This window comes from Spodoptera frugiperda, chromosome 5 (genome assembly GCF_023101765.2).
Source record: "Spodoptera frugiperda isolate SF20-4 chromosome 5, AGI-APGP_CSIRO_Sfru_2.0, whole genome shotgun sequence".
Taxonomy (NCBI): Eukaryota; Metazoa; Arthropoda; class Insecta; order Lepidoptera; family Noctuidae; genus Spodoptera; species Spodoptera frugiperda.
This window is the reverse complement of record NC_064216.1, coordinates 4,678,214-4,704,574: the sequence shown is the minus strand read 5'-3', so window position 1 is coordinate 4,704,574 and position 26,361 is coordinate 4,678,214. Positions and strand designations below refer to the sequence as shown.

Here is a 26,361-nt window from a genome sequence, read left to right as displayed (position 1 = left end):
CTATTACATGGGACTCATGACACAAATGGTGAAACCCCTACGGGGATAAAAGGCGTGACGTTGTATGACTTGTGAATATTTGAATATTATTATGCATCGTTTATCACATCTGACATAGTTCCATCAAAACAATGAAAAAAGTGTAACTTAACTAGTTACGTCTTTATTTCAAGATCATAATAAAAATACGGCCCTGAGGAATTTCCAAGTTCAACAACAATAGTATAATTCGCTCTGTGTATCAGTTAAACACTGAGATATAATCTCTATATTAAATACAAAGAGAACTCTTGAAACCAATCTTAATGTCAATGCAATGAAGTCTCAATAATTATTTAATTTCAATCTATACAACTCCAATTGTAGCTATTAAAATAGCATTTAGAGTTACTAAATATAAAGCCAAATTCAAAACCATTTAGTTCATACAATATCCACTTAATACGGATGCAATGGGCGCTAGTGTTACAACTCAAGGGAACGAATTTTTACAATTAAATATCCATCGATCGGAATTGGATAAAAGAGTAACTAGTGCACTCAGAGACATTTAATGATTACTTAAACTATTCCTTAGTAACGATTTTGTATATAAAACAATTGCTAAAGACTCAGTTAAGTAACTATTTAATTTAAATGATTCTGAGTACGTCGGTAAGCCCCCTGATTTAAATGCTCTTACAACGATTGCTACTTAAAATCTCTCTTTATAATCTTCCAGCAAAATTAATATCAGTTTCCATGTTATTATAAAACTCTTCCAAAAAATACTCGTTAAAAAATATCAACTCATTCATTAAAAACATATTCCACGGTCCCACTTAATCACGTCAGCGACGTTACGTGATGATCGAAACCGATGTAATATCTGGATTAAAATATTTTATAATGTTACCTAACTTTGAAGAACATTTCCGTATGTCGGCTATACATATTATATGTTGGACGTACGCAGACAAGTCTGCGGTAGACGTAAGAGTAACATACAAAACTCTGAATCGACCTTGGTTTCACTTTCGAACTTGTAACATCATCTCAAGAGGTCGGAGCACTCGGCTCATCGGAATTAAGCGAATAACCTCACTTCTCAATGTTCACGTTATATTTCACACGCGGAACTGCGCTTGCGACTTACTTATAGTTATAAAGTTTACAAACAGTATTTTTTGATATTCTATTTTGACAGAACGTGCCTATGTATTAAAACAATCGATGGCATTAGATATGGACTAGGTATGATGTCATCTGTATCTAAATGATATTTTATAATGTCGATTTATTTGTTTTATGGTTATAAAAGGTAATAAAGAGGTAGGTATTAATGGTCTATGTCATGTGTTTTATAGATCGTGTGATTCAATATGTCAAACTGCCGTACTCAGAGTCATTTAATGGTTCCTTAACCTAGTCCTTAGCAATTGTTTTCGTTACTAAGGAATAGTTTAAGTAATCATTAAATGCGGCAGTAAGTATTTGTTGTTATTATAGGAATAGTAAGGTAAATTCATTTCTATGTTTGGTTAAAATGCTTTGAAATAGGTACATTATGTTTTTAGCACCGATTCATTGACATTGTTTATGTAAGTGTATGGTTTCGCGTGTCGTAATGAAGAGTAGCGTCTCGTAACCCACTAGAGGGGCGCGTGAATGGCAACATTTTCGTACAGTAACATGCATGATTTACTGTTTTGTTCTTCAAACATTTTGTACGAAAACACTACAAGTAAACACGTTATTTTATCCCAGTAACATATGTGGCCTTTGCGTTAAACAACAGCTAGTTATTAGGGACGTGAAAAACTCTTTGTGTAACAGTTTCTGATACCGGTTTTTGGAATTATGACATCTCTAAATTGTTGTGAGTACTTTTAAGATTTTTGTATGTATTAATGTTTTTTTTTTGTGTGTGTTTATTCCACCATTTTGTTTAGAATGCTTTGGGTGTGTTGGAAAGATTTAGTGGGATCATTTACGCATTGTATATCAATGGCTTTTTGCCATATTTTGAGCTCTGTAGTAACTGTAGTAGCCTCATTGACTATCATTGGACATTTCGCAATAGTTGAATCTCCTCTTCCCTCAAAAAAGCAACTGCTACATACATGTGTGTTCTTTATCTCTCCTCTGGTCTTACGGGTGTCCGTAAACAACCCTTGTCAATTCCATTAGGTGTTCCATCTGCTCGTTTAACCCCTATCTCAGAAAAAAGTTTATAATATATGAACCTAGTTAAAGGCAAGCTTTGAATAAAACTCATTGGTGACTTACATTTCATACTGAAACAATGCAAGCTCGTAAAACAGACTTCACAAAAGCAACACCAAATAATACTTTATCAGTACCAATTGTACCCACCTAATTTACAGCAAATAAATCAGTGTTACACCTAGACATTGCCAAAGGCTAGCCCACTGACTGTGAGCTATGACTCGTCCATTTTATCTCGACCAAAAGTCTACTACCAGTTAACGAAAATTAAACGCATAAATAATCCAGGCAGCCCTTTCAAATACCGACCTTACGTTTGTATCAGCAGGTCAAGCTACACCTTTCTGTCAGTACCATTTATTACATTTTCAACTTTACAGTTTTGTTATAAAGTCGAAACTTCAATGAAAAAAAATGGTAGATTAGAGCATATTGATCTGCTGGTGACTGCTATGTACCAGTGCTGGACCAGTTTCTTTGTGCCCTGACTTTGTATTGAATATTGAATTAAGTCTAGCTATGAGTAATACTATTTTATGTGATAAGAGTTTTTATCAGGTGTTGGAGTGGGTTTGGCTCAGTTGCACGGTTGCACTATTTTGCGGGGAAGCAAATAAATTAAATTACCGACACACCTACATTAATTCTTCAATTCATATCAATTTTATATAAATTACGGTTTGATTATTTGACAAAACGCAGGAACAAATTATGAATACTGAAAAAATAGATATAGCAGACGATAATCTGGTGGGGCGCGATCGGCGTCACCCATGGACATTCGCAGCACTATAGAATATAAAAATTATTCTATTATTAAACCGTTGACTGCCAACAGAAAACTGTTGAAGGTAAATTCTCACCTAAACTTAGTTACCCATGACACATAAGACGTTTAACTTGTTAAAAAAAATCACGTTACGTTAAAACCATTAAATAAAACCATTCATTTTAAAATGTACTTTAGGTTTGAATGCACTACAAATTCACAAACAAATGAATAATAAAAAAACTGTAAGGCTACTTTTCCACCAGAGACATGCTATGCTACGTTGCTGTGGATGCATTTGGCTTCCACCAATCATATTCATTGGAACACATAGTTTAGCACTGGTGGAAACGGACTCTGCTTAGCTATATTTTTTATCTGGAAAGATGCGTGCTATGGATGCGTGCTGTAGATGCGTGCTAATGATGTATGCTATGGGTGGCTACCCTACTATCAATAGATCGCATACTCGACCTGCATCCTTCTCGCATTGCTACACAGTTCAGTAATCGGTGGAAACGATCACATAGTTTCACAGCTTAGCTATTACATCTTCGTTGCATAGCTACATATCCATAGCACACCTGTGTTGCAAAAGCACCCTTATAATCCGTTTCGTCATCGACGAATGTTCCATATATAAACATGACTTATTTCCTAGCATTTAGACATACGGAACTAATAAATCACACGTATATACAAATAGATATATTATTTAATTCATTTATTATCGGTTGATGACCTAATTTGTTAACAAAAAGTTCAGGCACTATCAAACCTATCTTATTATTTAAACGTTAAACAATCTTCTGTGCTTAGGCATTTAATTTAAATTGACTAGAATGACACACATTTATAACAAGCTGACCCGGCGAACTTTGTAGCGTCATAAAATCAATAGACGCTTCGTCAACTTCTACTAAATGCATGGAAATGTCTTTTTTATATTCGTGAATTGAGGCAGGCAGACAAAGGCACACATTAAAGGTACGCGTCTACAGGTCCACATCGTACGCATCGCACGCAACGGATTTTAATTTATCTTGTATAAAAACTCATACTCATAATTGTGTCCACTGATCCGCATCGTACGGACCGCATCATCAGCAATGCCTACATGCGATGCGTACTGATGACGCCATACGGAATGCGTACGATGCGGGCCTGTGGAAGCTTACCTTTATTAATTTGCAATGTAGGTAATACCCATTTTTCAATAAATCAAATTCCATGCTATTACTGACAAAATAAACTGGGAATCCGAAAAACTCCGATATGCCTGCGCTCCACCGGCCCCACACAGGAGCCCTCCTACTTGGCAAATGCAATTGTGACGACTCAACCATTAAAACAGTCAAAAGTGGCAAACTAGCAAACAGAGCGGTGTTACTTCTATACAGCATAGGTACAATAGGTACTCACAATGCATCTTTAACTGTTCCTCCAAAAGCGTGATATTACAATTTATTATGAAACGAGCAGTTGTCTGACTGACATGAGTTATGTGAACCACTTCTATCATTTCCGATCGTGCGTTAGCAATCTTTTAAATGTAAATTTGTATACGTTTGGAAATTATATGACATTGAGAGTCGGATCGTTAACTGAAGCAAGGTTAATATGTCTACGATTGATTCGAACCTCGATATCTATTCGGAAATTGTAATTTTCCATTAGAGAGTTTTGTCATACCAGCAAACGCAATACAGGATGTCCACCCACAAGGTGGACACTTGATGTAGGTTGCTTCTGTCAGATATATTTTTGCATGAAGACTATCAAGACATCTAAGACATCTGTTGCCTTGGGTGAAGCTAAAGGGAGTGTCAGTCTCTTATTGACTAAAAATCACCCCATTCCTACATCTGCTTTGAGCTGGAACCCCGGTAACCCATTAGGTAGTCCGCAGCTCTGGACCAACCGTGGATCTGGAAGTCATTGGGGAGGTTCAGATCATTGGTAGATGCGTGGATGTCTTGTGGCTGATATGATGATAATGATGACAGAAAATTGCTAAAGATTGTGTGCCTCGCTCTAAGCAAACTTAAGACCTCATATTCAACTAATCAATCTTAAATTAATATTACGCAATCTCGAATTCAAGTTCCTAATTGATCGATCATTAGGAAGAAAAACGTAAGTCGGAAGTTATTTGATAGGTTGTTATATTTTTTTTTATTTGTAGCCGTTGTTGTGTCTAGTATTAAAATAGCCCTTCTTATGCTCAAGTTCAATACGAAGGTCATATCACATTATTGCATATAATTTTATATGTTATGAATGTTATGATAATTCTGTGTTGCGTGACATTTGTCTGTAACGATAGTTTGTTTGTGATTTGGTTGATGAAATACCTAATACGTAGTATATTTGTAGCTATTTTTCATCTACCATTAAATATTGAATTTGGAACTGAGTTTGAATTAGCTTTGTTTTCCACTAAAGGCATAAGGTCTAGTCTGATTTCTTCTGATTGGTCTTATTCATCTAATTTGAATTTTGAACTCTCGGTTTCAAAAATAACTTTTCAAGGAAGTAAATTTGACCTCAGATAGACATTGATAATTTTAATTATAGGTAACTTGTCAACGAAAATCTCAATAAATTAATTGGGCATAATTAAATTGAAACGTGAGCGGAACCACAAACGGCGGTTAGTGCAGCGACAGTCACGACAGCGCACGCGCACACAATAAATAAGTTCAATGGTACTAAACATTCTAATGTCCTGTTCGGTTCTTTGTTCTCTACCGATGGATTGTTTGGTGTTACTGTAAATTGGTACTGCATATCCAATGAGTTATCAAACACTCGATTAATGAAATCTAGTATTTTGATTGCTAGAAAATGAAATTGTTAACCATGTTGTTCTTACCTCAAGCTACAAATAAAATTAGTCTAACAAAATTGTCTTACTCCACTTACCTTATGCTGCTTGAAGTGAGTTTTAATGTCTTCATTATCCTGCCTCTTACAAGGAACTTATATACACGTTAAAGTAGTCTAGGTGACATACATTTCAAGTTTTCAACACACGATAAGACCGCCTATTAAAATTTAGGACGATTCTTAATTTCCATCAATATCAGAGTGTACACTGAAGTCCTTTATCACATTCAGTGCTACCGACTCGCCCAGAAAGTCCATGTAACAGATTTCTATTGGCAGTCAAAGACTTAAATAAACTTAGCATTAGTTACAGACCATAATTACCTGATAGATGATAATGAAGACGATAAGTAATAATTATAATAAGATTATGTAAAAGGTGAGGACAATACTCCACATAGTAAAAGCAACTCAGTTAATAAGACAGAAGCAGTTTTAAATATTTTTTTAAGTTAAATTTACGATCCGCGAAATTCATATTAGACCAGTTCATTGTACGGGATTGACATTGAAGATAATTAATATAAATAATAATTATTTACATATATATATTCCAAGTGTTTTATTTACTTACTTTTATTTAAAGTTATTCTACATTTTTAGTGCATTTAGTAGGTAATTGGTAACATTTGACATGCGTACAAGCTCGTTAAATTTTATTTGATTAACACTTACAACGATGCACGTTTCAGAAATATTCTTGTTAACCTCTTTAAATAAACTTAGTTGCAGTTATTGGGAACATGATTTCAACCTATGATCTTCCAATTAGTAGTGTCTATTTATTTATTACACATAAGTTCACGCTATGATTTACTTGTTAAAAGAGATTACCACAATCCGTAATTAAAATTCCTGTGAACACAAAAGTATTGTTTCGACTTCTCAAAGGCATTTGACAATGTTGACCATCAAACCTTTGTCCATAAACTGCATTATTATTACATTTATGCGATACCGGTAAACAGGTTTGCACCGTATCTAGTTTACAAGTCGTGAGTAAACTGTAGTCGTTAATGGGAATGAATTTAAGAAATATGTATTCTGATTTGAGTACATTGATTGAATTGAGAATAAACTGCTTAATTAACCTAATGTATGCAATAGTAGCAGTTGTGAATAGATTAGTATGACCAAATCGAGATACGTAGAGGAAATTAAAATTAGAAGCGATTTTATTTCTTCAAACCTTTGAGAAATATAGCCTTTATCATGGAGTTCCACAGGGCTTTATTCTTGGACCTATAGAATTTTATGCAAGTTGACAATAATTTATGTAATCAATAGATTTAGTTAAATAATGGTTCGATTTAGACTTTTTTGAATAACCGACTACTAATATGTATAAATAATTCAACGTATCAATCGTGCTTAGTAACGACTGATGATTAAAAACGGAAAGCTTATTTATTTTAATCTCATACATAAGTAGTAGCGATGGGTTTACATAATTGCGTGGTCTTGCGGTTTTAAAGAAAGTTTGATCATTACCTAAATGCAAGATCTTACTGCGTCACGTATGACAAATTTAATAAGGAAGAAGTTACGTATACTTTGGTAAAATATGCAATGCACCTGTCATTTATCTGAGGCTGAACTTACACGATTATTTGTCTTTTGTCATTACAAAACAAGCCTATTATTTATGATTAAACTTAATCACAGACTTCCTACCTCCGGTGACTATATTGTCAAAGAAAAAGAGCGAATTAAAATCCCAACTTCTAAACCCACATACACTTGTAGACAATTTCTTCATCCGTGTCTTGGTACGTTGTATTGTCTACGTGACTTCAAATAATGTCATGATGCACAGGAGTTCTACAAGCTACCTAACAACACTTACTCATATCCACTAGGCCATTGAAGCATGGCCTTAACTTGTGGAAGATTAGTCGTTTCGTAACATGACCTGGATCTGGTGACGCACCTCCGAGACAGCGAGTGATGAAATTATGTTGTTTTACAACTAATAGTATGCGCATGAACATCGATGTGTTGGCGTTTCTCGAACGATGCGATTCAAATTGCTCTATAATTTCTTAATTTCTCATTTCGACTTTGTAATTGCATGTCATAATTTGATGTCTACATTTTTGTTGATGTCGATTGTGTGAGTGCATTTCGGATGATATTTTGAGTGTAAGAAACACAATTTTGGTTTTGTAAAGTATTTTCAAATACTGTATACCTACAGTATAAAGAGATACCTCTCTTTCTTTGTTTATGCAAATATTGTAAATTACAAGACCTAAGATTAGTAGACTCAGTGCCCCTTTATAGGTGCTGAGGTGGCCAACGTGTTGGTTTAGTGAAAATCCTACACTCCCCAGTTTTTATTCCCAGAAAGCTAGGCGTCCTTTAAAGGTTTCGCCCTGTCATCAAAAAAAAAAGGTATTTACAGGACCTAAATGAGGTTTTGTGTCAGAGTTCTGGAGATTTCAGAAGAGTTCTGATGGAAATAGACGAAAATTTAAATAATTCTCACTCACCCGTCATCTAAACGTCCAAACTCAACTTTAATTAAAACTGTAATCACACTCTAATTACAATGTTCTTTAAGTTCATTTTCATCATATTCCTCATTGTGTTTTCCAGATTCGGGTCAGCCATCAGTAACGCCTCTTCAGGGTCCAATCCTCCTCCGCAACGGGTCTGTTCCAGTGGTGCCCCTGACATCATACCGGACGATCAACAATGGTTCCTTCTACCAAATACCTGTAAGAATTTCTTTCTTCATTCTTATATCTGCTTTTTTAATGTTAACTGTATGTAATGTAGGAAAACTAAAAAATCATCGGTTTATTCACGTACATTAATGGAGAAAAGATCAACGTCGCGTCGTTGACGTTGCGCAGCGTACAGTCGCGTTGCCGCGTCTGCGCTCGCTGCTCACGATGAAGAGTTCCCCTGTGACTCGAAGCTTGTAGAGCTTTTCTCCATAAATGTACGTGAATAAACCATAATTTTTAGTAACCAGTTTAAAATTTAGCGTATATTCATCATCATCAAATATGGCGAAAATAAATTTAATCTTATGGCTAAATTTTACTAGGCTACTATGAGCATTTACCGTAAGGACTCGTAGAAATAGGTGTATATAAAACTCCACTCATAAACTAATACAAAAATAATAATAAATCAATCTGTTCGCTCTTTAAAATTTTATGAAAATCTACAATAAGTAAATAGTTTGCACAGTGCGTTCACACAAAGGAGTAATTACCGCGTATTTTATGGCATACGCAAATAGATATTAAAGGTGATTACACACAACACTGCACGATTGAAAAACATAGCTTATAAACGTTAGACATGCAAACTTCCTTTTTTTATGCTATCGTGATCTAATACAAATATCAAGTAGACTGGATAACACAAGCGATCAAATCACATTATGGTGTTTTCCAAAGGTCTTGAGTTTAAGTTTTTTTTAGAACTTTATGCCTGGTCCAAGGATCTAATCTTAAAACTAATGCTAATCCACCGCGCTTGTGACGACAAGACTAATAAGGTAGAAAAAATGAAATTTTTCATTAATTTTCGAGCTCATAGTTAGTACATGTGCAACCGCCCTAAGAACAAAGCAACGTCTTTGAATGATTTGAGCAAATGAAAATTGTCATAGCTGGGTTAAACAAACTTGCATTATTTGAGTTAAGACAAAACAAATGATTGTTTGTCGCGTTTCTGAAGGCTTGAGTTAAACAAAATATTGCCTAATGCATAATGTACTGGAGTGGGCGAGGATTTGTACCTAACGGTATATTTAAACGACGTAGGAGGTATGTTTCCTGGGTTTTCATTTACGTTTAATGTCCACTTTAATTGTATTTAAGCGTACTTAACTATATTTGGTTCTTTTTAATTCGAATTCTTGTAGTTTGGTCACTCGTCTTCCTATAAAATAGACAAATCGATAGTATCTATCTACTTTAATTGCTTTAACTTTACGTTATCAGCTTACTCACGTAACTGTTTGACGAGTAACTGGAGAAGGAGGAGCGTTGTGTGTCGCGGAATGCTGCTCATGAATATGAGCCTCTAGCATGGCTTGAATTGCCTGATCCTGAGCTGCGGACTACCTAGCGGGTTTATCGGGGATCCGGCTCGAAGGGCAGAAGTAGGGACGGGGTGGTTTTTAGTCAGTAAGAGTCTGACACTCCCTCCCGCCGCACCCAAGGCGGGAGAAGTCATTGGTTGATTTTACCGCCTCAAAAAAAAAGCATGGCTTCAAAGTAGTCGAGTTTCTCGTCAAACAGTTACGTGGGTAAGCCGATAACATAATAATTAATTTAGTATGTCTCACGAAAGTTATAATAAAATTACCTATCTACTTAGCTATAGATAACTTATTTGTATATACTTATAGGTAGGTTAAGATCAATAAGCACCTTCTTAAGCCAGTCATGACCTACATAATTATCGATGAAATCACAACTATGTGTATCGATAAAAACAAAGGCAAACTGCAAATACCGAACTACATAGTAATCCTTTATTGATTGAGACAACATTGTCAAGTAATTCTAAAGCGCAATACACACTGAGCCCGCCGGGCCGCCGACTAAGCCCGGCGACACAACCCGGCGGCCTGTATGAAAAGAATCATGTCGGCAACATGCGTCTGCGCGTGTTACCCGCCGACATGTTGGCGGCTTGGTTACGCCTGCGCTCAGTTGTGACGTCGTCAACCTGTAGTGACGTGCTTGTGATTTTTTACGACATGGAGTGGGACGACGAAAAATGTCTTACGTTAATTAATTTTTATCGCGAGAAGGAGGTATTGTGGAATCCAAAACACCCAAATCATAGAAGTCGACCAAAGCGCTAATGTACTCTCATCTCAAGCCGCCGACACGACATGTTGCCGACCAAATTTTCCAACTTGTAATAAGTGAAGTCGCCAACTATACCGCCGATATAAAGTTAACGACATATGTCGGCGGCCCGGCGGACTCAATGTGTATTGCGCTTAATTACTTACATACATACATTTCAGAAATATCAACCTTAGTTGGAAACAGACGGAATGGCGACGATGATTGTATTTTTAGTTCTTTTTTAATAATTCTGAATAAATGAATGTGTATGAGGTATAGTTGCAAAATGTATGAATAATGGAGATGTTTCTGTCATTCTGAGTCTAGAAAAACCTTGGCTCTAGGATGTGATGCATTGTTTTGATTTGCATGTTTTTTTAAATCGTTTGAAAGATGAAAGTCTTTTGACCAAATTGAAGAATTCGTGGCAATCCACTGTGGAATTAAGGGTTATCATAATAGGGGTTTACCATAATGCCTACACACGGCAGACGGTTTGGAGAAATTGGAGATCGCAATTTAAAAGGACCGATATTGCAGTTACCCGGTCTCTGTCAAATGTGCAGTCAGATCTGCCGCCAGCACACAGATTATAAATACAGACCGACAAAAACTTAAAAGGGAGCTTAAACATATTTTGAACCAACTTAAAAAAGAGGTTCTCTGCTTGACCTGTATGTATGTTTGTGTACAATCAAAGCGCGTTTACCTGAACAAAATCGTTCGGTTCAGGTTGCGGTTTTCAGCATAGTACTTTTCAGTCCTAGGATAAGGTTAAGGATACCTATTACCTGACTTAAAAAATAGAGGCCATTAAAAAAAGTTTGATATCTCCAAAATCTTACCTACTTAGGGCAAAAGTTTTGGTCTGACGGTCTCATGCTGCTAACCACAAGATGGTCCACTTACCTACTGATTTCACCAAGGGCGTATCTTATGCAATCTATGGCCTCTCCTGTGTTCAAGTGAATGCGCGAGTACCTGTATTTCGTAATGTCTCCAGACCGATATTTATCACGACAGTCAAGAACCAGATTTTTTTTTTCTTTCCTGTAATAAATCTTGTTAGCCCATGTAAAACTATGCCCCCATAATTAGAAGGTCCGACAGAAGATTAGTGACTTTAGAAGCAAGGGTAGGTAGGGAAGCACTATTAGAGTTCCTTTCCACTAGAGATATGCTATGCTACGTTGCTGTGTGCACATAGCAGAGTACTGGTGGACACGGACTCAGCTAAGCTGTTTTTCTTATGGAAATATGCGTGCTATGGATGGCTTCCCTACCATCGATACATCTTCGTAGCGTAGCTACATAGTACATCTCTGGGGGAAAATACTCTTAGGCTTACACAACTTTTTACTAGTTTGATATCACTTTAACTTAGTTTATATTATAAGAAGCCAAAAGCATTTTAGTCTGAAACAACAACATTTTAAACTCGTTGGATGGTCAGTATCTAAATGCAAACAACAAGTTTTAAACCATTTTACACTTCACTAAGAGCATTAAGATTAGTAAATACTCAGTACTTACTTTTGCTTTCATCAAATAACTCGAAATGTTACCAAAAACGTTTCATCAAACACTACAGACATTTAGTTTGTATTTGTATGGTATTGTGATATCGTTTACTAAACAAAGTATGCGGCTACGTAATGTAAAGGTGCTAATTGCATGTAGAAACACCGTCACAAGAGCAAAGTCAACACCCGAAGTGTGGTACAGTAATGCTTTGCAAAATACACGGCACTTTGATCCTAATGGACTAATCACGATGCTCATAACCGATTCTAGTGTATGCAGCTGAAATAGTGAAGCTTTCTGTCCATTTTCTACGTTTGCAAATCAATGTAAATAGAACGATGATTAGTGGTTAGTTAAATACTTCAGACTAAAAAAACCAACGGTTTTGTCTTTATTCGGTATTCTTTGGATTTTTTATTTCCCTTCTTCTATTACCGAAAACATTTAGATAAGAGCTTAGTACGAGTTTGTTTGACGTTTAACGAGATCGAAACGAAAGCGCGTGCGGTCCTATTGGTTGATTCATTCGAGCCGGCAAATCAGGGCGCTGCATTAACTTCACCGAGTGAAGTGACTATCGTTTACTTTTTCTTCTCCTCTAATAATATCTTTTGATTTATTTCATTGCGGGATCCAACACAGTCATTCATGTTCCTAGGACGCGCCGGATTTCAGTGTTCCAGTGTTTTCATGGTTGTATCTACTGTAGATCCTGGCTTACAGGAGTTGCAGCGGTATGGGAAGCAGTGGCGGATTTGTCCCAAAAAAAAACAGCGCTGAACGCGGTTTCATTTCTTAAGCAAACTCATACTAAGGGTACAGATAATAATAAACAGTACAGTCATCATTTTTATGATCTGAATGGCACCACATAAAAACTCCATAAATCTCCACTTTTGAGGTAAACCAATAAACAAATAAAAAACCTAGACTCAATATAAAGAGGATAATCCGCACTATATTTCCGATAATGCCATTATTTATACAGTGTCTTATTAAAATTGTAGTAGCGTAGGCTTAGTGGAAGCGTCCGATATTTCGATCTAAGTCTACCTACATGAGTCACAGGCGTGGGCCTTTGTCGCAGCGATAAAATATAAATCGTGACGGATTTATATGATACACTATATGCCGCCACAATTATGGGCAACCTTATTTGACTAACATTAAGAGCTTAGAGCGTTCACCTTTCCTTAAAACAATTGTCTTATCTCGCAATAAAAAATACGTGGTGCACGCAAATCACGTGCATTCTCAATTTAGTTTTTCTTGTAAGTAGTTGGAACGTTTTTTTTTTTTTTTTTTTTTGAGTAGGTAAAATTACGGAGTAAACTTTTAATGAGATGTTTGGATTGGAGTTCTTAGAAAATTCCTTGCTAATAGTACCTACCTATTTTAACCGAATTCCCAAAAGGGAGGGGTTACGGCGACTTACCGACTTTTAAACTAGCAGTGGGTAGACTGAGTAGACACAGTCTGAACAAGGAAAAATAGCTTTTATTGTTTTTAGTTTAAAGTTTTCAGTTTTAGGGAAGTCGAATTTAACATAATTTTATTTTTATTGAACTTGTGATGTACCGGTCAGTTCCATTTTCTTATGCGGTAAAAATCTGCTAACAGCCTTTGATTGACATAATATATACCTAGGTATAATCAACGCTAACAGCATAACAGTACATTTCGGCGCGCAGCTATTGTTATGGAAATTTATTCACAAGACGAGATACATAAGTGCAAAACAAAATTACTTAATAGTACTGGCGGCACATAAGTTTATCTGTCGGTGGCGCCACTCGCGATTTGTGGACCGACATTGATACTAGCTTCGTAGGCGTTGTCGATGGCGATTATTTAGTGGCAAAATCAAAATGCAAAAGCTTGCTACACCTTCGTCATACCGACAACGTATGTATGTAATTGTATAAAATTTTCTGTGTTTCAAGTAAACTGCGTGAGTCACATCAAAATGTCATTGGTAAACGTGCATTGAATGGACGAGACGTGCAAGACAATTGTATTCCTGTCAATATGGCGAACGGATCGCCGCGTGCATTCAAAATGTCCACTTAAATGTAAAGTGTCGCATTAAAATAATGTGTTAACCGCGTAATTAAGGGAATAAACCATTAAGTCTTTTACGCAAAAACTAAGCTGTATTTACCTAGTGCTTATAAGCGTAAATACTTAATTAGGAACGTAATTTTACGTTAATTAAGTATCTCCAACCATGTTGTAGACAAACGACCTTCTTTTACATATCCATAGTTACGAAACATACCAATTTATTACTATTTACCAAGCTTATTGCCTAGTTGATTAAAAAAAATAAAGAAATAAATATTATTTATTTATTATAACTTTATTGATTAAGTAGTTTATAACGAACTAACTGAACGCTTAATTGCTGATTAAATAGGAAGTTGTTTTAATAAAATTTATATGCAGATTATGTGCAAACCAAAACAGGCCAACGATTATCAAATATCAATAAATTAAGAAAAACAAACGTGACCTGAATTTTTGCAAGGGATAATGTTGCAGGTGTCAACTAGATGGCGCCAAAGTTGAATAAAAAAACTTAAACAATTGAATCGTTTTGTTTCGTTTCAACACATGTAACTCAAGTGAATGAAAATAAGACTTAATTTTGCACCTACCTACTTAGGTAATATGGCAGAATTTTGATGTTATCTATTTATTTATTTTATACTTTATTGCACACATACATAAAACACATATTGTAGTAGTACTTACCTAATTTTTTTTAAGTCAGACGAGTTTATGTAATTCAAAAAAAGAACAACCATTATTTGAATGCCGCCAATTCGAATTAAACCTGAATACAACAGACTAAAAATAAGCTTTACAGATCACAATACTTAGAAGAAAAAAATGCTCGCAATGTCTATAAATCAAATGCCATGTAACATGACAAATCGATTACCCGTACCTATTTGCTACCGAGAATAAACTATGTATTTTAATTTTAAATTAATACTGCACTAATAACTCACTGACTTACACGGCGAGAAACATCATCCAATACATCTTACGATATTTATTAAGTAACACTCTTGTAGTACTTACCTCATATTGCAAAAAAATAATTAGCGGTTTTTTGGATTACTCTGTTTTGACCTTTGTGTGGTTGTAAAGACATTAGAATTTAAATGATACATCTGGGAATATTTCTTACAATTAAACAAGTCTATAAAGTATTTTTCGTAACATCGTAAACCTTCGCGGTTTAAGCCGGCATACGTATCTAACAATTGGTAATGAATCAGTTTACAGCTGTTTTAAAATGAACTATAATGTCTATTAATCATTTGGAAACTTGAGGCGCCATCGCCATTACATGGGCGCCGCGGTTCTCTTATATTTTTTGCTTGTAAAGTATGTAAATTTATTTCATTCCATGCAAGGTTATTGACATAGTTGCGTCTAAAATATGCTGGATAACTTTAGAATTGCTAAATAACGAGCGCTTGCTAAATTAATGGCACGATCCAGTTTCCCATTTATATTGCGTAATCTAAATTCGCTATAAATCACTGCAATAAATATGCATACAACATTTTTTTATTATTTAAATATGATAAAGTAGTATATTCTTGCACGAGAAATTCAATATTCTGAGCGGGTAGCTACGTGTTTTGTGTCGCTAGCTATTTTGAATCTCAATGAGTATTTTATGTCAGTCACATTTTATGCAAAAACTAGAATAACAATAGGGAATTGCAAAATTAAATATTTTTTTTAGTTTGTAAGGACTTTAAGGTTTATATTTGTTTAAAATTAAATATCGAAGTGGCGGAAGACGGGGACTTTTTATATGTAAGTAGGTAGACGTATCACCGGACGGATCTTGAGAACATGATCCAGTGTGGTAAGGTCGAGTATGGTTTAAACGTGATTTTTTTCTGCTTATTGTTTTTATTTGGAATCCGTTCAGTTAATTAGTACACTCTGCAGTAGCAGGACGTATTAATTAAAACGTTAATCTGATACCGGACATGGATTTGTTCTGCTTGAGCGTGAGTTTTGTTTTATTTGTATAGTCTGTTCTAAGGCAGGGAATACCCATTTTTTTGTATTTTTTCTAATGTGCGTATTAATTTTATTGTTACTACTACAGTAAACGATTTTTTCTGTGTTATGTATGTGAGGGTAGATAAGTAAATAATTGGCAAACCCTCTTATTTAACGGACTCTTATTTTACACTATGTTCACGGGATGTTTATAATGATGACGATAAGGAAATAAATAGTAGGTATGTAATTTAAACAGTTATGAATAGGTATGTGTTTATCTATGTAACATGTTTATTTTTTAGTAAGTAAAATAGATTACGTAGTTGCCGACTTCCTTCATTCTTAAAACTGAAAGTGCCATTGTTTCAAGAGATATTTTTTTAATCAACACAAAACATTTCGGTTGTTGTTGAAAATTAAAAAGTAACGATGTTTATACTCCTATAACTAACAACACGATACGTATACCTATTTCAAAACTAATAAAATTTCATACGAGAAGACATTATTTCATTTGGTATCTCGTCTTGTGTGTAGAAGGAAGTTTTTAGAGTTAAATTTTTGCCTACTTTATTTAGTTATAAGTACGTATTTAATATGTTTCGATGCCACAGTAATAATACTATGGAAAAACCAAGTTCTTGTGTAAGTTATTTCTTTATTTTTAATTGTGATTGTGATGTGAAATTTTGTAGACTTGTATGTGTGCATTGGACGGGATATTAATACTTAATTTTATTGTGATTTTAGCGGGTTTACTGGGGCTACGGCTTGATAAGCAGGAGTAGGAACGGGGTGGTTTTTAGTTAGAGTCTGACACTCCCTCTTGCCTCGCCTAAGGCGAGAAAAGAAATTGGATGATTTTCCCCCCTTAAAAAAAGCGTTTATGGCGGAGTTTGAATAACACAAATAAATATAATTTTCGTGAAACATACTAAATTAATGCTTAAGTATGTTATCGGCTTACTCGCGTAACTGGTTGACGAGGAACTCGACAAGTTGCTCATGAATATGAGCCTCAAGCATGGCTTGAAGCTAGTTGAGTTCCTCGTCAAACAGTTACGTGGGTAAGCCGGTCACATAATAAATTTGTTTTGTACCTAAACATGCATAATTTGAATCAACAATTTTTTGTTTCAACTCACTGATATTCGCTGCGGATGTTTTCCTACATATTATAATTACTTCTAATTAACTTTTCAATCATTTTTAACATAAGAGAATCTAACTTGAAGCCTTCTTTAAAACTAAGTGCAACCAAGCAGTGGTTGGCAGTGCTTGCAAACAAACAACGAACCAGTTAATACATATTTTTTTCTATAAAATAAACCTACGTTTTAATTGTTCCATCGTACTATGTATTTAATTATTTAATTAGTGTCATATAAATTAATTCCAGATACTATGGACTGCGCTGTCGTTAGCGTTGGGCTACGAACTCCAAGGCCAGATCATCCGAGGGGTTCCGTGCGTGAAGCGTAACTTCCAGTTGTATTGTCCAACAGCTGGTAACACCTATCCATTGTACGTATTCATCATTATTTACCTATGTATGTAATATGTTTGATTTAAGTTTTGAAGTGACTAGCAAACCCGGCGAACTCCGTTTCGCCACTAATAATTTTCCCTTGTTTTCCTGCTTTTCTCTTGATTGTTGTTTATGAATTTTCTTTGCTATAAACCTCACGGAGCCCGAGGCTTTTCCAACGAATGTAAAACCGTGAAAATCAGTTCGTGAGTTCTAGAGTTATTGCGCCAGGAAGGAAAACCCGACTTATTTTTATATTATAGATTATTGTTGAAAATCCATAATGAAAGTTTTCATTTCATAAATATTTTCTGAACATTAGGTATGGGGGCACAGCAGTATCTTTGCCCTAGCCAAATACCTACTATAATTTTTTCTAAGCGAGTATGGACTAGTTCACAGATGTCTTGTAACTGTGCTACACGCCTTTTCACAGCTTTCTTATGTGTTTTTTTTTTTATATCTATTAAACAGTGTATAAAATGCACTAAACATGCTTTGAAATGTGTTTCACAAAACGAGAGATAGACGAACATACAAAACTAATTGATTTTGACCAGGCCAAGAAGATTAATTTACCATTTTTATGTTACAGAGATAAAATCGAGAACTTCATAGACGAGAACAAAGCTTTAATAAAGCGGATGTACGGTTCGTTTACGACGCCGGCCGGGAATCGGGTGAGACGGGCGCCTGGGGTGCCTGACATGCACGATGCTACTGGTGACTCCTACTTCAGACATGCTCGACAAGCCAGCAATACACGGCTGCCTGATGCGCAAGCCGTCAATAACACTGGCAGGTTAGTTTTCCTTTAACATTTCAAATGCCGTTTTGGATTAACTTGGCGCATTTTTTTTTTTTTTATTTTGTTGATGATGAAGTGATAGGTGTAATGTCAAATTATGGTAAACTTAGGTTGGCCCATATTGCCAATGATTTTAAAGAAAAAAATGCTGCATGTGGAAAGAAATTCTATAAAGAACATATTAAAAATTAAAATTAACATGTTGAAACAAATCACCAATTTTTGCATATCATCATATTTTCAGGGACACATTTTTGTAAGCATTTACCTGAGTCAATCGTTTTAAATAAAACAAATGTTATCTCCGATTTCAGAGTGGACGCCTGCGAGAGCAAGACAGAGATAATGACGCCATATTGGGCATTAAATTCTGCGAGAAAGTTGCGCGCAATCGTCAACACTATGCATTTTGAACAAGCGATACATCAGGAAACGTGCAGGTAAGCTGTGATGCATCCAAATGCAGTTTGCTTACGTAAACTGAACTTTAATAATTCGTTTTTAAATGCTAAAGTGTTCTGCTATCAACACTTACATTGGAACTGAGCCAAGCGACAAGAATTTTAAATTGGGTTGCCGTAACTGCCATGTTACATGAAAGATTGATCAAGTTACCCTATACAAGGCATATGCAACACCAGGGTTTATTTAGTTAATAACGAACCTTTATAAGGGGTCTCATCAAGCTAATACTAAGAGGGAAAAAGAAATGGCGTTATGATTTATAACGCTATTTTATTATTTCTTCTTCTTATAACTGGAATCACGTTAAACGCCATGGGGGACACCAGGTGACCGACGTTAGCGGAGGATTTGCCTTCAACAGTTTTCAATTGGCAGTTAAAGACTTAATAAAAAAATGCGTGACACTTTTCGGGGAGCGCGGTACGTTACAAACCACGTCCTTCACTATTTTCCAAAAACGTTGCCAATTGTCCAAATTTTAATATGCCACTTTCTGATCACTTATAACCTTCTCCTCTTTGTACTTCCTTCATGAACTGTCTAAACGGGTATATGTCGCTTACGTTATCAACCTGAGATTATTCCACCTCACTTTTCCTAACGAAAAATGTCTTAGGGAACTGTGAAGGAAAATTTTGCTTTTTGGGTGGTCACTTGCATGAACGGTGTAGAGTAAGCATGATGATCCTGAATTGGAATTTGCGAAGTAACCAGGATGTTAAAAAAATATTTTGGAACTTCTTTAGTTGATTAATCCTCTCCCTTATCTTTTCCAGTAAAACAACAACAGCAAGGTGTACACGTGACTGCGGATGTGAGCAAAAGTACAAATGGCACAGGCTCCTCGCGTATGATCCCAACGACGACTGTGCAGGCATATTCATGGATTGGTTCTTATTCCCTTCTTGTTGTGTGTGCAGATGTAATCCTTGATACCTACACCGAAATATCATACCTATCACGTTTATTATAAGGTCTTAAATTCAAGCCTTTACATCATACATTCAGCCTGCTAAGTGCGCAATTTAATGTATATACCTACATAGTATGCTTCATGGAACAATTTACTTAGATCCACGTTGATATTAAGGTGGAAAAAGGTTCCTAATTTTGGCACCGTAATGAGTACAGCTTAAATACTTTAGCAATTGTTTCATTAAGAGTCAAGAATAAAAACATAGAATTATCATTTATGAACGATCGTATTCTAAACTTAGTTATAAGGAATACGAGAAATGTCTTCTGTATTATATTTTCTTGTTCCTGTGACAAACCAATTTGCTTCAGCGCAACTCCCCTACTTTTCCTGCCCATTCTTTTTATTATAGCCAAATTTTCGTCGACTGAGGTTTTCTTTCCATACCAACTCACAATAATAAAATTCATAAAGGATTTTTTTTCTAAAAATGTGATGGCAAATGTCCTTGACATACTTAAATACTAAATCTATTTTTGGCTTAATTAAATTATACCGTGAATTTGACAATGAATTAAAATTTAAAATATGCCTTGTGATATACATCTTAAGGCATACTTTCTACTACATTCTACTACATCTTTCAGAATTGTATTTTATAATATCATTGCAGGAAAATAATGTAATATTTTTGCAATGACTTGGCTAATTAATATTTGTACAGTCAAATTCAGATGTCAATCCTTCAACTTTTACACCTAATTAGGAAATCACAATATTACAATTTGTTTAATATAAGTCGCAACATTTTTGTAAATTCGTCATTAAATTTAGTATTTCACATTGTTTTTGATTGTACCTGTATTATAAAACTTAATTATAATTTAAATTTAGTTTCAAATATGAAATGGAACACTGCCATTGTTTAGCATAATAAGTTCTTCATCTATTTAAAATGCATAAAAATAATTGATTTTCTTCTAAATGTTCGATAATATTGGTTTTGCAATTCTTAAATATAAGGTGTAGATTTTAAGACGTAGTATTGGTAAGAGCCTACTTAATACCTTTATTTTAAAGACAACTACTAATATATGTTATAATTAGGATAATTACTTGTATTTATATTGTCATGTGTTAAACGTAAGTACAGAGACGGTTTTCCAACATAAAATAATTCATAGTCGATCTCTATTTTGTAGCAAAACTTGTATTGAAATCATAAATATTTTGATATGTCAACATCGTTGGAAAGCAGCCTAAGATACTCAAATAAAATAATGATAAACAAACAAAAACTTTATCTACATTTTGAATAATAAAAGTGCAATGGAATTTTATATTTGGTTTCCATGATATTTAGCTTATTTTTACGATTCCTTTTATTTAATCTCGCATCACATCAACAGCCAGCCTGCAGTGGCCTCCCTTCTCGCAAGGAGAAGGTTTGAGCAGTAATCACCACGCTTATTCAATGCGGGATGGCGATTTCAACCTTACAATCATACATTGCCCAGGTTTCTTCACGATGTTTTCCTTCACCGTTAGTCTGTGGTATCTAATTATCTTAGTACATATAACTCGGCAAAAACACGTTGGTAGGTACTTTGCCGTTGGTATATTTCGAACCCTCACTCATGCATAAGAAGCAGGAATCTTAAATCTTTGGGCCACCATGACGTCTAGTCGCATTTCGCAAGAAATACCTCTACAGTCAAACAAGATTTACCTGGGGGCACGGGAGTGAAGATGAGCCAAGACAGGCTAAGCTACTGACAGAATATTCAATAGTTTTAATCTACATAACTTTTGTTTAGCTGATATTTTTTGCAACAAGTTAACAGTTGAATATTTTATGTACTTGATGAAAAACATAATAATATATTATTATAGCTGGCTTTTATTAGGTAAATCATAGTACTACAATTATTTAACATTGTCGGTGAGCATAAAAAACCAAAAAATATAATGTTCAACATACAATTTATTATTCTATCTTCAACATAAAATAGGACTGTATATACATAATATATTTCTACTTATAAATATATATAGCTATCAATATGTAGATTCATTCAAGGGTCCGCCTTCTCTTTGTTTTTTAGTTGTTCAAATTCTTTGAACACTTTTTCACTAAGCTTGTCGCCTTCATCGTCAATTTGTTCAACAGCTACCACTTCTGGGATGTAGAATTGCATCATGTTTTGTACCTGTAATGGAAAAGTAAGTATTCATTACTAATAACTTAACAGTTAAAGAAAATATGGTACAAATGGTCTGTACTCTTAGTACGAGTTTGCTTTACGTTTAACGAAAACGAAACGAAAGCGCGTTCGGCGCTCTGATTGGCCGGCGCGAATTAACCAACCAATCAGAGCCGGACGCGCTCTGTTTTCGATCTCGTACTAAGGGTAATGAACTAGAGATAAAAAAGAATATAAGTTAAAAAAAATATGGCGTGGAATACATATTTCAATGATTACAAACCTTTTAACATTTAACTTATTTTGAAATAATATTTTCATAAGTATCCATTCTTTATTTATGTTTGGCAATGACTAAATTTATGAAATAAAAAAGTTCACAGTAAACAACACTAAATTCGAAAAAACAAAAAAAAACAGCACATCATGCTTTACAAAATTGTATACAATTAAACAGATTTTCAACTTCAATGTCTTGGAACAAAGTCTAAAATACATTGATGTTATCACAGCTGCACCTAAATATTTCAGAAAAGTATTACAAACAACTAGGTAAATACTCACTCCATTCTTCAGAGTGACGATCGAACTGGGACATGAAGAACAGGACCCTTGCATTTTGAGCCTTACTATACCATCTTTAAAGTCCACAAATAGAACATCACCACCATCCTCCTGTACTGTAGGCCTGATACGAGTGTCTAGAAGCTCCTTTATCATTTGAACTATCTCATCGTCATCTTCATTTATTTCTGGAAAGTAAAAAAAATATTCAAAGCCTATTTCAATAATATGACTGGATAGCCATATACTTAAGAAAATATTGGTTATAACTCTCCCTTGATGAATCTAAATATTATTTAGTGATTTGAACCAACTTGATGTGATATTGAATCAGTAAAACTAAATATGCTATCAAATCCTTACGTGTATCTCCTGAAGGTTTAGCATCAATAATTACAGGTAAACCGCTGGCAAAGAAGTCCATAATGGTTGCAAAAATGTCTGGCTTCAGAATCCTCCAATCAACATCATCATCTTTTTTCGTTACAGTAATGAATTCAGGACCGAAAAACACTGACTTCACTCCATCAATGCGGAATATCATTTTTGCTGAAAATTTTAAACATTTTTATTATAATCTTTACACTTAATAGGAGTTTTCTTTACGTAGTTTACTTAGTAGGAGTTTAGATAGAATAAACCAACCAATCAAAGCGCAAAAACATGCTCTCGTTTCGATTACTTTAAAAATACTAAGGGAACTAGCTGCATTTTCAATATAGTTAGCTGCAAACAAGTAGTTAATACTTCTCTATGATTATTTTGTGTTCTAGATAGTTAGTTTATTTAATCAATCAATTTTGGGAACAAATTAAGGATAACTATGTAAAGAAACACCATAAATATGGTTGAATAAATATAAAATAATTAAATCAGTATACCTAAAGGACTACATTGAGCATCTCCGATGTTAGGAAAATCCATAGTTTGTCCAGATTCCAGCACTTTGACACCAGGTAAGAATTTCAAACTATTTGGATTGGGAGTATCCTGTGTCTGAATGAACATGGTCCGGCAGACGCAGTTGTTGAGTAAAGGAACCTTTTTGTTGACATTTCTTTGGATCCCTTGGGATATTCCGCTAAAGTGCTTGATGCCATTTAGACTGAAATTAGAAATTATTATGGTGTAATATATAGATTTATGTACCTCTACCTATAGATATTAGTGACGTGTACATAAGGGTTCATGGGTTATCTTAAAGACGGAAAGAAAATAAACGACTATTTACACTACCGCTCAAAAGTATTTGGCCACCTGCACTTTCGTCATAATCACCAACAATACTTGATTTAAAAAACCAGTTTATGTTTGTATTTGACTGTAAAATACTTAATTACATTAAAATTTGGTGAACCGCTTATTATTATTTGCAAACTCTGGCCATACTACCAAGTTAGTGATATTGTCGGAATTTCTTCGAAATTTCTATTGAGTATAATTTTCGTTTAAGTTGTTTTTTTCACAAACTAATAATTCAAAAACGTGGAATAACTATTAGAAATTGTATTACCTACGCTAATTGATGTCATTTGACTAGAAAACACGCTCTTTACGTCAACATTTAAAGTCTAGTAAAATTTCTTTGTCATTCGCTGCTAAGTTTGTTTTTTTTTGTAAGAAAATGGGTAAAACTAAGGAACATTCCGAACAGACTAGAGGTATAATTATCGGCCTTCATAAATCCGGTAAAAGTAATCGTGAGATTTCAAGATTACAGAAGATTCCGAGACAAACTGTGGACTACATTGTTAAAAAATTCGCATCTGAAGGAACAATTTGCAACAGTATTTATCCCGGTAGACCAAGAGTCACCACTTCGAGTGAAGATTTGAACATTGTTATCAAAAGCAAACGTAATAGACGTTTAACTGCACCAGAAATAGCAGCACAATTTAACTTAGGACGTGATAAACCAGTGAGTGTATCCACGATTAAAAGACGACTTCTTGACGCAGGGCTTAAAGGATGTGTAGCGGTCTCAAAACCACTTCTTAAAGCTATTAATAAAAAGAAGAGACTTAATTGGGCTAGAGAACACAAGAATTGGACAGCAGCAGATTGGGAGAAGGTTCTCTGGACGGATGAATCGAAATTCGATATTTTTGGATCCAAGCGAAGAGTTTTCGTACGCCGGCAGTCTAACGAAAGAGTGATTGACGCTTGTACTGTGGCTTCAGTTAAACACGGCGGAGGGTCTGTGATGGTTTGGGGCTGTTTTGGTGGCTCCGCCGTTGGGGATCTTGTGCGGATACAAGGAATATTAAAAAAAGAAGGTTACAAAAGCATTTTAGAAAATAGTGCTGTACCTTCAGGAATTCGTTTAATTGGTCCGGGATTTGTATTTCAGCAGGATAATGATCCTAAGCACACGTCTAAACTCTGTGCAGAGTTTTTAAAAGGACAGGAACAACAAAATGTCTTGAAACTCATGACATGGCCTCCGCAGTCTCCAGATCTCAATCCTATCGAGCTTTTGTGGGATCAGTTAGATAGACAAGTGCGGAAATGTTGTCCTACATCTCAGGAAGACCTATGGAGGAAGTTGCAAGAGGAATGGCAGAAGATAACCAAGACAACACTGGAGAAACTAATAGCGAGGATGCCTAAGCTTTGTGAAGCCGTAATTAAAAACAAAGGTAGACATATAGATGAGTCTAAAATTTAAGAAAAATATTATGTTTTATGCCTAAAATAATCTAAATAAATAGTTAAAAATATTACTAAGCAGTTTCATTTATTCAAACTTTCATAAGATGTATTTTACAGGGTGGCTAAATACTTTTGAGCGGTAGTGTAGATGTTGAATTTGGAATTATTTATTTTTTATTTGGAAATTAAGTATGCAAATAAATCTTTATCATTACGGAAGCCAACAATACCAGTGGATATGTACATAAGCACAAATATTTATGGAATTATTTGCCGCATATCTATGAATGTTTATTGATAGACAAATTATTTTTACCTTAGCGAAGTCGCTGCGCAAAATCTTGTGCATTGACTACCAACTCTATTAATACGAATTAAACTTCTCAACATGATTGTGTATTTACTATGATTTGTTCACAAATTTAGAGCGTCTTAATTATTTTAAAGACGACGAAACATAGCAAACAATTTTATTAGTAAAAACGTAAGTCGTGCAATGTTTGTATATATTTGACATTGACAGTGACAGGCAATGACGTTGATTGAGTAAGCAGATAAAGCTTAGTTTACATGGCGGTAACTTTGATCTGTCCGTTTCATGCTGTTACCTGGGTATGCTTTTGCTTTTTTAAAGTTCGCCATACCAGTGGTGTAGTGTGTCTTGGCGGGGCCCCGTATAAAAAATTGTTTGGTTGCCTCCATTTTCTCTGTTTTTCTTTGGGGGGAAAATTATTTATTTACTTTTCCTACCCTGTCGCTCAAGCCTCAAAGAGGGGACTTACCAATGCTATAACAGTGAGCCTATATTCGGAATTTTTCTAAAGTTGCTGCGAGAAAAACGAAGGAATTGATTATTATTTGGACTTTTGTAATTTATGAATTGGGAAGTTTTTATTATTGCTTATGCACGTCGGGGCCCCTGTGGACCGGGAGCCCTGTATAATTGATACGGCAGATACGGCGCTAGCTACGCTTC

The 26,361-nt window shown here is 35.0% G+C and overlaps 2 protein-coding genes across 2 annotated transcripts in view; one reads left to right on the top strand and one right to left on the bottom strand.

The window, feature by feature from the left end:
* Positions 1-21,305, top strand: part of LOC118272064 (protein spaetzle 3) — a 44,134-nt gene extending 22,829 nt beyond the window's left edge. Inside the window, exons 3-7 of the mRNA XM_050693624.1 lie at positions 8,465-8,586; positions 17,648-17,772; positions 18,372-18,578; positions 18,899-19,024; positions 19,826-21,305. Of these exons, the coding sequence (XP_050549581.1) occupies positions 8,465-8,586; positions 17,648-17,772; positions 18,372-18,578; positions 18,899-19,024; positions 19,826-19,982 (737 nt within the window). The 3' untranslated portion in view covers positions 19,983-21,305. The remainder of the gene's footprint in view (positions 1-8,464; positions 8,587-17,647; positions 17,773-18,371; positions 18,579-18,898; positions 19,025-19,825) is intronic.
* Positions 21,306-21,929: 624 nt separating this feature from the next.
* On the bottom strand, positions 21,930-25,916 carry LOC126910678 (NFU1 iron-sulfur cluster scaffold homolog, mitochondrial-like). The gene is made up of 5 exons (XM_050693625.1): positions 25,702-25,916; positions 23,615-23,838; positions 23,097-23,282; positions 22,734-22,921; positions 21,930-22,175 (listed from the first exon to the last, which is right to left on the bottom strand). The coding sequence occupies exons 1-5, from the start codon at positions 25,773-25,775 to the stop codon at positions 22,041-22,043; spliced, it is 807 nt and encodes a 268-aa protein (XP_050549582.1). The 5' UTR covers positions 25,776-25,916; the 3' UTR covers positions 21,930-22,040.
* Positions 25,917-26,361: the final 445 nt, after the last annotated feature.

Excerpts from the sequence above, each read along its gene's own strand:
- LOC126910678 (XM_050693625.1), bottom strand. The coding sequence starts at position 25,775 with ATGTTGAGAAGTTTAATTCGTATTAATAGAGTTGGTAGTCAATGCACA. Across the intron at positions 22,922-23,096 it reads TAAACCTTCAGGAGATACAC|AAATAAATGAAGATGACGAT; the intron begins GTAAGGATTTGA and ends TTTACTTTCCAG. Across the intron at positions 22,176-22,733 it reads TCGTCACTCTGAAGAATGGA|GTACAAAACATGATGCAATT; the intron begins GTGAGTATTTAC and ends TTTCCATTACAG.